The sequence below is a fragment of the Acanthaster planci genome, linkage group LG05 (genome assembly GCF_054643075.1).
Source record: "Acanthaster planci isolate LZ-2023a linkage group LG05, COTS_SCS, whole genome shotgun sequence".
NCBI lineage: Eukaryota > Metazoa > Echinodermata > Asteroidea > Valvatida > Acanthasteridae > Acanthaster > Acanthaster planci.
In genome coordinates, this window is record NC_141781.1 from 4,247,813 (window position 1) to 4,263,488 (window position 15,676).

General features: G+C 42.6%; 1 protein-coding gene across 8 annotated transcripts in view; it reads right to left on the reverse strand.

The window, feature by feature from the left end:
- The window catches only part of LOC110986786 (uncharacterized), a 128,118-nt gene that overhangs the window by 91,777 nt on the left and 20,665 nt on the right, over positions 1–15,676 (reverse strand). For 4 of the 8 annotated variants that reach the window (XM_087137327.1, XM_087137321.1, XM_087137322.1 and 1 more), the window contains 12 exons: positions 15,384–15,461; positions 13,041–13,451; positions 11,558–12,646; positions 11,214–11,300; positions 10,436–10,855; positions 9,597–9,671; positions 9,435–9,476; positions 8,930–9,016; positions 8,248–8,334; positions 3,994–4,068; positions 2,764–2,838; positions 1,535–1,609 (listed from right to left, as the gene is read on the reverse strand). In XM_087137327.1, the coding sequence (XP_086993453.1) occupies positions 1,535–1,609; positions 2,764–2,838; positions 3,994–4,068; positions 8,248–8,334; positions 8,930–9,016; positions 9,435–9,476; positions 9,597–9,671; positions 10,436–10,855; positions 11,214–11,300; positions 11,558–12,646; positions 13,041–13,451; positions 15,384–15,461 (2,601 nt within the window). Of the gene's footprint in view, positions 1–65; positions 213–1,174; positions 1,259–1,534; positions 1,610–2,763; positions 2,839–3,993; positions 4,069–8,247; positions 8,335–8,929; positions 9,017–9,434; positions 9,477–9,596; positions 9,672–10,435; positions 10,856–11,213; positions 11,301–11,557; positions 12,647–13,040; positions 13,452–15,383; positions 15,462–15,676 lie in introns of all 8 variants that reach the window. The other 4 variants (XM_087137324.1, XM_087137326.1, XM_087137325.1 and 1 more) reach the window with 4 other exon arrangements.

Sequence of the window (15,676 nt, forward strand, 5' to 3'; positions counted from 1 at the left end):
ACTTTGTTTCCATTTCACTCCATGCATTTTAGCCGCCATCTTTTACTTATTATTTTTTTCTTTACCGAAAATGGTAACTCCATACAAATGCTTGGTCACCCATATCTTGTCTGGTTGGGACGGATTTGGGGCGGTGTCCTGCATCCAAGAACCCCAGTAGGTACTTCCATACTTGTGGTCCTCGGGCGCACTGATCTTTTCCAGAACACACTCTGACAATCGTAAGATAATGTAAACATGAACACTTTCAGAAGTTATGCATGTCAACAAAGAGTTATTTAAATAACTCCTTCGGGAGTCATCCCTAAAGCCTCATCGTTGAATCTGTACATCACATAACTATTAAAAGAAGCCCAACAAATGTCGGCTCTCATAAAGTAAAACTTAAGCGGACGATTTCTTATACTGTGATTTAAATAGAATAAAGGAAAACCAGTACATTCCGTTTAGAAGTTCTTCCAGCACACCAAAAAGTGGCACGTGCCTTTTGGGGGGGGTTGAGATGTTTTGATTACAGATATGATTTGTCAGGGCTCCTTGTGTCAGATTATCTCAGCAACGTAACTAGAGTTGGTATCAGCATATGTCACTGGCGGCGGAAGCGGGGGGGGGGGCTCAGAGGAGCCGGTGCCCCCCCCCCACACTTTTTCGACTGATCCTATAATACGGGCGTTTCACAATAGTGCGCCTCCGAGAGTGTACATTGCGTTGGCCAATCACAATGCGCGAAATCCGTCGACAAATTTCGCGCGTTATGATTGGATTGTGAATCGCCTGTACCTGCTCTGAGCGCAACAAAAGAGGGCGTGGTTTTTTTTTTGTTTTTTGTTTTGGTACTCACTTTATAGGCGGGTCATGAGGCGCGCAAGTATATGCGCGTTTGACGCGGAGCAAGGTCTTTGCGTACACGCAGAATGCGTGTAAGCACCCGCTTGTGACCACCTGTCTTTCTTTCGCCGCTTAGGTTGCATTTCAACTCGGTGGCCTAACAACGCCCCCCCCCTTCGCAAATCGTTCGGCCGCGTGGCAGATGTTCTGGGCTGTTTTTTTAAGACGGGAAAGATATGCATATTTCCCGTCGTGTTCAGGGTATTGATTTATTTCAAGTATATGCGGAAATCAAAAGAGGGTTTAATCTTGTTATCTATATTTGCGAGAATAGATAAAAGGATACCTGACTTTGGAGTACTCGCTGTCGTGTCAGGTGTTGATGATAATGTGGCAATGGGTGTGGAATCATCTATAGTACTCTGAAGAGCTTCAATTTGGATAAAAGTTTCAGGTGAAACTGTTAATTCTTCCCTCTTCTTTCATGGAAGTATTTAAAGTTCGTACTTCTTTTGTATTTATTTTCAGGGTAATGAAAACCAAGAAAAATGAAGTGCCAGGGATTTTTTGTAATTGTTAGGGAGCAAAACCTCGTTAGATTTGAACCCAGGTCACTGTAAGTAAAGGAAAGGAAAATATTGCTTCATCCATCCAAATCACCAGACAACTTTTTTGTAATAAGAGAGAATTACTCTTCTGGATATACCTGAAGTTGTAGTAGCCTCGAAGTCAGGCAACAACGTTGTCTTGGTCACTGTTGTTGGAGTTGTGATGCGAAGAGCTTTAAAATTAATAGAATGAAAATGTGTGAAGCGTTTGTAACCAACTTTTCCAAAGCGACGCTAAAACAAACCGAAAAGATTGCTTTAGGAAAAGGTCTCAACTTAATTCCCACCCCCGCTAAACCAAACCGCACCACGCTCATATATAAGTGACCTAAACGCTTTTAATCGAAGACTAAGAACAGCATTTCTAATGCATAGAAACTTCCTTTCAAACCTTCCTTTCAACATTTCCTTCTCCAGAAATGTAAAACACAGACACTGTTGAATTATGCTTAGTGCAGTGACATCCGAAACATCTAGAGCTCGGCCTGACATTGGCGTTGAGAGGGGGCTTTGCGCCCCCCCCCCAAAAAAAAACACATATAAATTTGAGAAATAAGAAAAAGGACAAACAAGAGAAGAAATGGGAAGAAAATCAACGAATTTCTTGAAAAACCTCAAACAGACCACCTCCTGCTGTTGACTGTTTATCAGTCGTTAGCTGTTGAGCGCTTTGCCCTGGAATTTTTTTCCCTCAAAAAAAAGTGGTTTGTCCCCTGGAAAAAATCATCAGGACGTCCACGGGGCCTTAGACTTCTATTCTTGCAAAATCTCTCTCAAAGGCAAAGGCCTTTGAAAACAATTCTGATAGGATTGAAATATTAGGCAGGTGTATGATGTACTCGAGTCCATCACAAGTCCTCCTTAAGTCTGACCACAAGACCCTTTCCCAAAACAAGGATGAAGGAATGCTTTGTCACAGTTCAATGAAGTAACATCAATATCGTGCGGCTGGGCGAAAGACTTGTGATACACTGACGGGGACTTCCAGGTACTGGACTTCATACAACACTGCATCAAACCTGCTAACTTTTAATTTTATTTCTTGCTATAACAGTTCGAAACACGATTGTATAATTTTATAAACTGTGCTCTTAATCACTCTTCATGGAAATATTTAAAGTTCGTACTTCTTTTGTATTTATTTTCAGGGTAATGAAAACCAAGAAAAATGAAGTGCCAGGGATTTTTTATAATTGTTAGGGAGCAAACTCTCGTTAGATTTGAACCCAGGTCACTATAAGGAAAGGAGAGGAAAATATTGCTTCATCCATCCAAATCACCAGACAACTTTTTTTGTAATTAGAGAGAATTACTCTTCTGGATATACCTGAAGTTGTAGTAGCCTCGAAGTCAGGCAACAACGTTGTCTTGGTCACTGTTGTTGGAGTTGTGATGCGAAGAGCTTTAAAATTAATAGAATGAAAATGTGTGAAGCGTTTGTAACCAACTTTTCCAAAGCGACGCTAAAACAAACCGAAAAGATTGCTTTAGGAAAAGGTCTCAACTTAATTCCCACCCCCGCTAAACCAAACCGCACCACGCTCATATATAAGTGACCTAAACGCTTTTAATCGAAGACTAAGAACAGCATTTCTAATGCATAGAAACTTCCTTTCAAACCTTCCTTTCAACATTTCCTTCTCCAGAAATGTAAAACACAGACACTGTTGAATTATGCTTAGTGCAGTGACATCCAAAACATCTAGAGCTGGGCCTGACATTGGCGTTGAGAGGGGGCTTTGCGCCCCCCCCCAAAAAAAAAACACATATAAATTTGAGAAATAAGAAAAAGGACAAACAAGAGAAGAAATGGGAAGAAAATCAACGAATTTCTTGAAAAACCTCAAACAGACCACCTCCTGCTGTTGACTGTTTATCAGTCGTTAGCTGTTGAGCGCTTTGCCCTGGAATTGTTTTCCCTCAAAAAAAGTGGTTTGTCCCCTGGAAAAAATCATCAGGACGTCCACGGGGCCTTAGACTTCTATTCTTGCAAAATCTCTCTCAAAGGCAAAGGCCTTTGAAAACAATCCTGATAGGATTGAAATATTAGGCAGGTGTATGATGTACTCGAGTCCATCACAAGTCCTCCTCAAGTCTGACCACAAGACCCTTTCCCAAAACAAGGATGAAGGAATGCTTTGTCACAGTTCAATGAAGTAACATCAATATCGTGCGGCTGGGCGAAAGACTTGTGATACACTGACGGGGACTTCCAGGTACTGGACTTCATACAACACTGCATCAAACCTGCTAACTTTTAATTTTATTTCTTGCTATAACAGTTCGAAACACGATTGTATAATTTTATAAACTGTGCTCTTAATCACTCTTCATGGAAATATTTAAAGTTCGTACTTCTTTTGTATTTATTTTCAGGGTAATGAAAACCAAGAAAAAATGAAGTGCCAGGGATTTTTTTATAATTGTTAGGGAGCAAACCCTCGTTAGATTTGAACCCAGGTCACTATAAGGAAAGGAGAGGAAAATATTGCTTCATCCATCCAAATCACCAGACAACTTTTTTTGTAATTAGAGAGAATTACTCTTCTGGATATACCTGAAGTTGTAGTAGCCTCGAAGTCAGGCAACAACGTTGTCTTGGTCACTGTTGTTGGAGTTGTGATGCGAAGAGCTTTAAAATTAATAGAATGAAAATGTGTGAAGCGTTTGTAACCAACTTTTCCAAAGCGACGCTAAAACAAACCGAAAAGATTGCTTTAGGAAAAGGTCTCAACTTAATTCCCATCCCCGCTAAACCAAACCGCACCACGCTCATATATAAGTGACCTAAACGCTTTTAATCGAAGACAAAGAACAGCATTTCTAATGCATAAAAACTTCCTTTCAAACCTCCATCAACCTGGCATCCACAACACTACAAGAATACCTGGAAACCACCCATTCATGCGGAACGACCAAGGCTAATAAATAATACAAAGGATGCAACGAGCCGCGAAAACCAAAACAAACCTGTCTTCGTTACCACGTACAGCCCAGCCTTTTACCACAGTGATCTACATCAAGCAATAAACAGACAAGGGCACCTCATTCAAAGCTATGCACTACTATCGGAAATCTTTCCGAAACCTCCATTCATTGCTTTCAGAAAAGCCCAAAACATCCGAGAAAAACTAGCGAAACTACCACTAAACGTAACTTAGCCCTACCCAACCCCTACAGACTCGAAGAACAAGATGAAACACTAGATATGCTAAATATACTGCTCTCGATCCTACTTGAAAAACAAACCGAAATACATGTAGAATGAAATTTACTGGCTGGCAACAAAAAGAGCGTCTGTTCTTGGCGCACATACTAAATTTCAAACCACCTCTGAGTTCGTATGATTCCGGCCCCGGAATCACCCTTGTGCAACTGATGAGTCCAATACGAAGGGACGAAAGCGTGCTTTTATTTCCAAGCGGACTTGAAAAAAATTAACAGTCCTCTACTCGCATCACCATTACAACTGAAAAGTTCATTCAACGACTGGTCATGTTCTTATGTCCGCCCATTCCAAACCCCTACCGGACATAACAGGGCCAGATTTTCCTTATACTCCAACTAGGAGTCACTGCAAGTCACCAGAGACAAAGTGTCACTGAATGGGGAAAATGCCATCATCATTTCACCCTTTCACACTTCCAGGCATTTCCAGGGACTGGACTTCATACAACACTGCATCTAACCTGCTAGCCTTTAATTTTATTTCTTGCCTTAAACAGTTGGAAACAAGATTTTATCATTTTATTATCTGTGTTCTTGACCCAACTTTTCATGGAAATATTTTAAGTTCTTACTTCTTTTGTATTCAATTTCAGGGTAATAAAAATCAAAACGGAAGTGCCAGGGATTTTTTGTAATTATTAGAATTCGAACCCTGGTTGGATTTGAACCCAGGTCACTGTAAGTAAAGGAAATGAAAGTATTGCTTCATCCATCCAAATCACCAGACAACTTTTTTGTAATTAGTAACTAGAGAATTAGTCTTCTGGATATACCTGAGGTTGTATAGTAGCCTTGAAGTCAGGCGACAGCGTTGTCTTGGTCACTGTGATTGGAGTAATACTATTTCGTTATCTTTATTGTAAAACTCCACAATAGATTGCTACAGTTACATGTATTTGTTTAGAAAGAGATTGTCACGGAAGTTAAAATATATCGCTTAAAAAGGCGAACAGATAGATTGCTTCAAATGGACGAACCACTGACAGTACAGAGTAGGATGCCCACCAGCCAAAAATTCTGGTTCATTCAGTTCACTCTGTTGGTATGTTTCTTCAGGGATCATGCCCAAACTCACGACATACAGTGCAGTGTAGTTGAAAAGCGTCCTCTGTTGTTGTAGTTTAACCACGCGGATTGCGAGTGTTATAAACCGTATAAGTCATCCGGTCCTGGTTGCAGTTGACGAATACGTACACTAAGTACCCAGAAACACTAGCGGCGGAATGGAGAGGGGGTCCCTCCACACCGTTGAGAAGGCAGTCATTTTGCCCCCCCCCCCCCACTTTATAGGTCTACCAGCCATTGGAGGTACATTGCAACTTCAGAATTGTAAGTTCTTTTCAATCTAATGGCCGAGCTTGCCCCCCCTACACACATGTAACAATGTTCCGCCACTGTTGCCCAAAAGTCGAAAGCAACCTTTTCGAAGCTGGATGCTATCTTTGCCAGACAAGATATACCCGGTATAAAGACAGACAATGGCCCCCATTCCACCGCACGAGATTGCCAATTTTTCATATCTCGGATTCTCCTACTTCCTGAACACTAAGGCAGTGCCTTTACTGTTCAGGAAGTAGGTTTTTTTTTCTATCGCCGACCCTCTTTAGCCAAGAGCTAATGGAGAAGTTGAACGATGGACGGCATACCGATTCTTTACTTCCCGTTGCACGTCAATGGAAACGCTGCCCCCAAAATTGACTTTTTTGGCATCTTTCATCATTGTAGGCCTATGCTATAATTTTCACAATATCTCTTAGTTCTTGCATGAGCACGAAGCTAAGATGCTATATTTTCAGAAAATAGCCAATAAAATGGTATTCTTAATCATCCAGCCAGGAGACACAGTCCTTGTGTGACAACCAAACAAATCCATACATACTTCACCATTCACCTAACACCTTCTATTTGGCGACGAAAAGAGTAAACATTGTAGAAGCCACAAAAGGAGACAAAGTTACCAAACAAAACATCTCTTACTTGACGGTCAGAGCCCCCCCCCCACATATCGGACGAAGAAGACAATAACAAGTACACCGAATACCCATCACCAAGCACTAAACCATGACCAAGGCAGTGAACTTTACGCTTACCCGTAGTGCTCACTTGCTCAGTGCTGCCGTCTCTCCACCAAAGTAAATGACACATCAGTCAACCATACATGTACACCACAAACACCCAAGCCAGTAAACACTGATGTAAATAAGTTTCGAACTTTGGAATTTTGAGAAAAAAATCCAAGGAAAGAAATTCACAGTATGAATGTTCAAGCCAGTAAACACTGATGTAAATAAGTTTCGAACTTTGGAATTTTGAGAAAAAAAATCCAAGGAAAGAAATTCACAGTATGAATGTTCAAGCCAGTAAACACTGATGTAAATAAGTTTCGAACTTTGGAATTTTGAGAAAAAAATCCAAGGAAAGAAATTCACAGTATGAATGTTCAAGCCAGTAAACACTAATGTAAATAAGTTTCGAACTTTGGAATTTTGAGAAAAAAATCCAAGGAAAGAAATTCACAGTATGAATGTTGATTATTTTCTGAAAGTAAAGTTTATTTCAGATTCAGCCACTTGAAACAAAGAATGTGGAAGTACGTACCAGTCTGGTACTATAGAATTTCTTTTGGACTTGGCAAAACAAGTTCGTTTGAAAGGATTCAGTGAATGGTGCACAAATTTATTGTAGCGGCTTTAAGGTACACATCCAACAAAGTTGAGACGGACTGCAAATTTTATTTTACTCTATCACTCCAATTAACACTTTCTCGTTAAAAAATTGTACGTGCACTCTCTTAGAAATTTAAATTATTTATAAGCTGTTACGAGAGGGTGAATAAAGTGTAGTTGAACAGCGCCCTCTGTTGTTGATATTAACAAAAATGACGATTATAAACCAACATCATTCAATATACCAGGCACGAAATAATATAGAGGGGTACCCCCAACGAGTCCAATCCGCATACACACTCCGGCCTATAGTCACTTAACACATCCCCCTTGGTGTCTGAAAAGAAATCTGGAGACACCAGCGTAACAATGACAAACACAAATGCGGGGGGCAGTAGGGGCTCTCTCTGTCCCATAGATTGTTTCATATTTAATTCAAACTTCACCGTCACCACGCACACACCACTTGAAATGTTGAACACCTGCAACTACATGTATTTAATCAGTTTGACTTGCAAGCTACCCACGGGCACGGACGTATATTAAAAATCCTGGAGTTGCAACGCCTTTGTATGAAACAGAAGCCAACCAGCGGCCATTTTACCGAGCCGAATACAAATGCGCGGGTTGGCTCGCTTCTATTGACGCCAGGGAGAACAAAGGCGGGCATTGCCGGGCAAGCTTTGTATTCGGCTCGGTAAAATGGCCGCTAGTGGATTCAATGATCTCAATAAGCTGATTGAGGGCATTGCGAGTCCAGATTTTTTTATATACGTCCGTGCCCACGGGCCACTTTCAGATGAAAAGTCACAGGGCTGAGGGTATTCATTATTGGATTCGAACCTTTGGTCAGCATTTTGTAACTATACTGAGGGGTTATAGAATGTGAAACTTCAGTCTTTCGGGCGTAGGCCTACCTGGGTTTGGAGTGCTCACTAAGTCTGGTGATGGTGATAGTGTAGGCTCTGTAGTGGGAGCAAGGCCAGCTGTAGTCACCTGAGGAGCTAAAACAAAAATAAAATGGGCCTGTTGATTGTTTCAGATTTTTTTAAACAATGTGAAACAAACAGTAGGCCTATTTGGTAATACGTGTATTTAAATCTCGGCTCTTTTTCCATGTGGATGCTATTAAGCTGTTTAATCTTCTCTACTGACTTATAAGGTTAAATAAAACAACAACATTGATTTTAAGAACGATAAAAATGCACAGTGGGTTTGAACCTGTGACCTGTAGGACACCGTACATCACCCTACCAACTGAACCAACCAGCCGTGGTAGTTCCTCCTCATTGTCAATACACTGCGTACATGTATCTACATCCTGATGCAAGTCTGAAGACAAGATCCGTTTACCATGTAGCTGTAGATTATCCCAAACGTTGCGATATACAAAACATTTGCAGTGTTGCACACTGAGAAACTGCATAAAACAGTTCACATGCAAGCCTCAGACACGACAGAAGAGAGCACAGGAATATAGGATGCATCGTGATTGGTGGAGTCAAATTAGGTAGGTTAATTAAGCCAGTTCAGTCACGGGGATGGGTTCCGATCTCCTAGGCAACTGGGAGGTTTCAGAAAGTAATCTGTTGGGTATACCTGGGTTGGGAGTGCTGTCTGTATCAAGGGATGGCGATGTCTCGGGCTTTGGAATGGAAGTGGAACTATCTGTAGTCATTTGAAAACCTGAAAGTTAAATCAATATGGCCTGTTGATATTTTCATTTTCTTTAAGGGTGTGTTATATTTTAATCTCTGTTCTAGATTGTTTTCCCTGTAGATGTTCATGAGCTCATAATTATTTACTATTGATTTGCAAAACCAGAAAAAAATCAATCAACTGTATTAAACTGTCAGTATTCGGTCACAAGGGTGAAGTAAGCTATTGACAAACTGTTCGGTAGAGCAAGTATATATATCGCGGCTCCAAACTTAAACAGAACAATAAAATAAACAAACAAATACACAGGAATACAACAAATAGGACAAAATAAAAGAAAACCAACGTCCCAAAATGCTTTGAGGGAACCAGCACATCATAGCAATTATCAATGTCACATATATTTTAAGAAAATATATCTCATTTCAAAAGTGTTTCTTCTCACCTGACTTTCCATTGTCAACGGTACTGACAAGACCCGTAATACCTGCACCATACAGGAAAAAATGTAGACAGTTAAAAGTTCAGTTTGTATCCTTATGTTTGAAGGTCTTCATTTACAAGGAGCCTGGAAACCTACTTCTCACTCGTCTGCCTATAAACCTACCAGTTGTGACTCCTCGGCCACCCTCTTCCCCTTTCTCTCCTTTCTGTCCAGGCTGTCCTTCGGGACCAAATTGTCCTGTCAAATAAAAATGTGTCTCTTTGAAAGCCCAGCAATCTAATGGTCTTATTAGCATGGCTCTCGAATGCGTATATTTTGTTTAAATTGTGTCATGCAATGTAATTATTAATGAAGGTTTATCCCGCCTTTAAAATGTTACTATTCACTGGCGAGAGCTCTCCTACCCTTGATTCTTATATTTATTGATTTATTACCTTATAAGCAGCCTCTGCCACTGCTTCTTCAACTGAATTCAATACGGTAAAAAATGTCGAAACAAAACCTCACAAGAGGAAAAGCTAATTCAGACTAGTTCTGACTGATCAAACAGGACAGCCTGCCCCCGACATCTTGGCCATTTTTTCAGGATTTAGGAACGGTGCTGGCATGCACCTCTTTGAAAGAGCATTCTGTTAGGAGTGAAACAATCTTGGACTTCATGCAATTTAATTCAATGCAGTTTTTGAAATTCAGTTTGGAATAAATCAGGGGAAACCGATTATGCATGGCAATGTGGACTAATCAGCAGTTATGGGCTATGGGCATTCGGTGTGATGTATTTTGTGCAGTACCGCTCATGTAGCTTCAAAAATTCTTCAGTTGTCTCTATCAAGCGCGAAGCAAGTACATTGTACGATGCATTGCGTGCGTTTCCCCTTTACAGGATAATGTCAGCTTGGCCTAACCATAGCTCATAAAAGGATTATTAAAATTCTTGAATTATTCATACATGTGTCCAAGTTCCAACGGAAAGTTTAAATTTGGGCCTACTTAATACCTACCTTTGTCTCCTTTGTCCCCTTTTTGTCCTGGAGATCCATGCGTTCCATTGATTCCGTGTAACCCAGGTGCCCCTGTGGGACCCAGTAACCCGTCTGTCCCTCTGTCACCTTTGTCACCCTTCGCTCCGTCCGTGCCTGGTAGCCCATCGATGCCAGGTTGTCCACGTAGTCCAGGGTACCCAGTAGGCCCAGGGGGTCCCACAGGGCCGAGGGCTCCCTTCTCCCCAGAAAGTCCCTTGATACCCTGGGTGCCTTTGGTACCAGGTTGGCCAGTGGGGCCTTGGGGGCCCATATCCCCGGGCCTTCCAGTGTCGCCTTTATTCCCTTTAGGGCCTTTTCCCCCTTGTTTGCCCTTGGGACCCATGATCAGCTTTAGACTTTCATTGTCCAACTCCCTCAAATTATCCAGAATAGCATCAACTAGGGAAAAATCAAAACATGTACAAATCCATTGTATTAATGTTAATGGAACTTCAACTTGAGATTGAGTTTTTTTCACATAGGCTTGCTTGAACTTTTTCAGTTCATCAACGCTTTCGCTTTTTTTGTAAATGAAGGTGTAGTTCATCTTTGTTGGGCTCACCTGTCTGAGACAACTATTTTTCTGTTTCTCAATCGCCACCTTTAATTGCCTGGATACTGTCATATAATGAATACTGAGAACTTCATGCAGGATGGTGGCATACATCCATGTGCTACGTCTCTGGTTATAATTTAACTATGACGTTCTTTGGGATCTGTATCAACCACCAATGGAAGTGAGTCCAAAAGGACTTACAATTGCATGCGTTTCCCATCTCTCCCCTCACTCCAGGCGGTCCAATGGGTCCAGTATCACCTTCTTCTCCTGGGTCACCCTTCTCACCTATAGAGCAAAAAGACCATAGACACTGGCGAGTCTCAGACTGATATTCCGTAATTCTCCTCACCTGAAACTATAGATGGCTTGACTTTTGCAGTAACAGTCTAAGTATGTCTATTTAGATTTTGCTTCAAAGTTAGGTAGGCAGACATTGAGCTTTGAAGCAAGAATTCCTCATCCTATTTAAAAGAACACTAACAGTCAACAGGGTTTGGAAATATATTGAAAGATAATGGTGGAATATAGTAAATGAAAAATACCTTTTCGTCCAGGAGTTCCTCCAGGCCCCATGATTCCCTCTTGGCCCGAATCACCCTTGCTACCTCTGGCCCCCATTATGCCTTTGGAACCCCCAGTGCCCTGCAGGCCTCTTTCTCCCAAGTCGCCTTTTTGACCTTTCAGCCCTGCCATTCCATTCAGGCCCGGTTGTCCTTGTGGGCCGGATGGCCCTTCTGGGCCCAGGCAACCCTTATCTCCCTTCTGTCCTTGATTCCCAAGTCGGCCTGGCTCTCCTTGAGGTCCAGTTCCACCGGGATCGCCCTTGAGTCCTTGGGGTCCTGAAGGACCCTGAGGCCCCACAGACCCAGATGGGCCAGCCAAACCCTGGAGACCCATGGCTCCTGACCTCCCCACTTCACCTTTTTCTCCTGGTTCACCACGCTGACCATCCAACCCTGGTGGTCCTGTAACTCCAGGTGGTCCCATATCACCTTTTGGCCCAACACCTCCCAGTTCACCCTTTTCTCCCGTTTCACCATGCCGACCATCAGACCCCGGTGGTCCTCTAACTCCAAGTGGTCCAGTATCACCTTTGGGCCCAACATCTCCGGGTTCACCACGCTGACCATCCAACCCTGGTGGTCCTGTAACTCCAGGAGGTCCCATATCACCTTTGGGCCCAACACCTCCCAGTTCACCCTTTTCTCCCGTTTCACCATGCCGACCATCAGACCCCGGTGGTCCTCTAACTCCAAGTGGTCCAGTATCACCTTTGGGCCCAACATCTCCGGGTTCACCACGCTGACCATCCAACCCTGGTGGTCCTGTAACTCCAGGTGGTCCCATATCACCTTTGGGCCCAACACCTCCCAGTTCACCCTTTTCTCCCGTTTCACCATGCCGACCATCAGACCCCGGTGGTCCTCTAACTCCAAGTGGTCCAGGATCACCTTTGGGCCCAACACCTCCAAGTTCACCCTTTTGTCCTGGTTCACCGCGCTGACCTTTGAGTCCTGGTCTTCCCGGTAAACCAGATGGTCCTTGATTGCCAGAGGGTCCAGTGTTACCACTTTCACCTTTGGTTCCAATGTCACCTTGGTTACCCTTTGGTCCTGACTGCCCCTCGTTTCCTATGCGTTACCAACAAACAGTAAAAGAATGGAAAAAAAGAAGTTGAAACTTTTGCTAGTTTAGCTGTCATCAGAATTAGCAAAAGATAGCAAAGTGTGAATTGAATTCATGTGTGTCGCCAGACCAGTTTAAATGGGGGATGGTTGCCATCGCGAAATTTTCCGACGTGCCATTTGCAAATTCATGAGTGTAACGGTAGTCAGACAGTCGCGTGACCCCTTCCTTTTCCTGACTTTCTCCGTTCTTGCCAAGGGCACTCTGATTTTTCCGACAGAACTGACTAATGGATGTTGATGATACCCCCGTTCCTTCTAGTGACACCTGCGATTAAATCATTAATGTTCAAGGTTTTGCATGGGGACAAATGTTAAGTAAACCTCGAATAATACCCACCTTGGGTTCCTCTGGCTCCTTTTTGTCCTGGGGGTCCTCGAGCTCCATCGGGTCCGGGTAAACCTGGTGCCCCTGAAGGACCCAGTAACCCATCTGACCCTCTGTCGCCCTTATCCCCTTTTGCCCCGTCCTCACCGGGTAACCCATCAATGCCATATTGACCACGGAGCCCAGGGTGCCCAGTGGCCCCCTTGGGTCCCACAAGGCCGAGGGCTCCCTTCTCCCCAGGCTCGCCGGGGCGTCCAAAGGATCCTGGCAGGCCCTTGATACCTGGAGTGCCTTTCATGCCGGGAGGGCCTAGTGGGCCCGGTGGGCCCACGTCCCCGGACTCTCCTGAATCACCTTTATCCCCCTTAGCCCCAGGTGGCCCAACTAACACCTTGGGTCCGTCTCCCTTTGTGTGAATAGTGACTGGGGAAGTATCAAAACATGTTCGTCAAATAATTATCTCTAAATACTTTTTCAGTGTGATATGAACAAATAAATTGTGGTATTCTTTCCCATAGCTCTGTACAACTACTAACCTATATTATTGTCATTATTAGAGCAATTATTTCTACTGAGGCTGGCACACAGTTTACAAATGTTGAGTGATTTGAGTGGGGTAAAACTAGTCTCCCGATTTGATCCATGGAGAATTCTATTTCCTCTGGGCGACATTAATTTTGTTTAACTACATATCAACATTAAGTCTAATTGAATGCGAAATTTGTTTAAATTTATCAGCACTTCTCAAAACTACTTTTGACAAAGTGTTTGAACCTTGCTCAATTGAATCTATTTTTAGTTCCTTTGGCAATTGGCCGTGCACGATAAGGTAACTAATAATAGCGAATGTCGTGTGACAGACTCTCGGTCGGTCTAGATGCAGAATATGTTGATGAGGTGTTATACTATTTTTGTTCAGTGTGTAATAAATTGCCTTTGAATTGCTTACTCTTTCACATAGTTGCTTGTGTTCATATTCGTTACTCAGTTTTCGTGTTTTGAAGAAAGGAATGATTGTAATGCAAATTTACACTTGGATGCTTGTTGACAATGTTCGTCTGCGATTTTGTTGGCGAGTCAGTGATTCACAGCGTGGGAAGGAAACACAAAAACTGGGGCGCTAATAAGGGGGTAAACATCCTATTCAATGGCATATTTCTTACAAAATGCTGGAATAAATTGGATGAATCACTGAACCTAACAGCCTCGTCGATAACAACCAGGATTTCGGTGACTGTTGTGTTTATTAACTTTGGTAACTGAAACCTGTCAGAGTTTGATGCTTCAGTATCAACTACCGCCACGTTACCCCTGGATTTCACGCATTCGAAGACGTGGACAAAAAAAGGAGGGCGTGCTTTCTCCGACGTACTGACATGAGAGTGATTTCACGGTCCTGTACCTAAAGACGTCAACAACTCGCAATGCTCTTGTACCACCCAATCTGACTACCCACCGCTACTTATACGTGGGGCTTGCACACCAAATACGCCATGCTAATTCGTATCATAAGACCGTAACATGGCCTACGTTCTTCACGCTTGTAATCAAGACCAGTTTAGCTTACGCGCCGCAGCTGTGGCTCTCTGTTGTGTGGCAAGTGGGGGCGCTTTTCATCCTATGTTTACAAGTGTGCCGAACGTAGTACATGCTACGATCCTATGATATATACCAACCTGCTTTGTAGTATGGCGTATTTGGTATGCAAACGCTTGTACCGACTGAAACCACCGGCGTGGCCATCTCATCTTACCCGATGCAACGATCGATCGTTGTCGTCACAAGCAATTTGGAGAGAGGGTACGCATTTGGCTGAGCACATAAAGTTCGGGATTTGACCTCATTATCGCGAGCGCTGCGGACTGACTGTACGTGGCTGCAATGCAAACATTTTAATACAAACCTCCACATCGCAACTTTACATCTCAGCCTCATTTTCAATTTCATTTTTACTAATTTGAAGGTTATTTTTCGGCATTTTTTTTGCGCTGATGGGTATTTCCATATTCATTTACCAGGATGACAAGAGGCACATGGGTTTTTTTGTATTTTTATTATTGTTTGCTTTTTCACCATTAAACTAGATGTAAAAGAGCTAGTCCCCTTCACTAGCCGTTGGCCCCTTGCGGGTTGCCGTTACATTATCAATGATTTTAGGTTTCGGAACCATAGAGTCTTACCACTCTGTATAAAGAAAAACAACAGGTGGAAAGGACTTCTATTTCAACTTTTTGGGTGCTTTACTATCAATTCTTTGGGGTAGAACGAACATTCATATTAACTACTATGTCGACAAAGCTCGGCAGTGGTTATATTTTCTTTCCCACTTAACAAGTTCAGTTTATGAAGTCTTACCGTGTCCCATCTCTCCCTTCACTCCAGGCTGCCCAATGGGTCCGGGATCACCCTCTTCTCCTGGGTTCCCCCTCTCACCTTGAGAACAAGAATACCCATTAAGAAAATGTGAGAACACATGATGTACAAGGTAATGTTTAATTCTGTCCACCTACAATCTCAGTTTTTATTCAAAGCTATACTGAAATAAATAGGCTATGAAACAAGAACTCATAAGAGAAAGTTGTCAAGGATAGAGAGTAAATATTTAAAAATTTGAATATCTAAATATTAAAGTTTATCAAGTTTGGTAT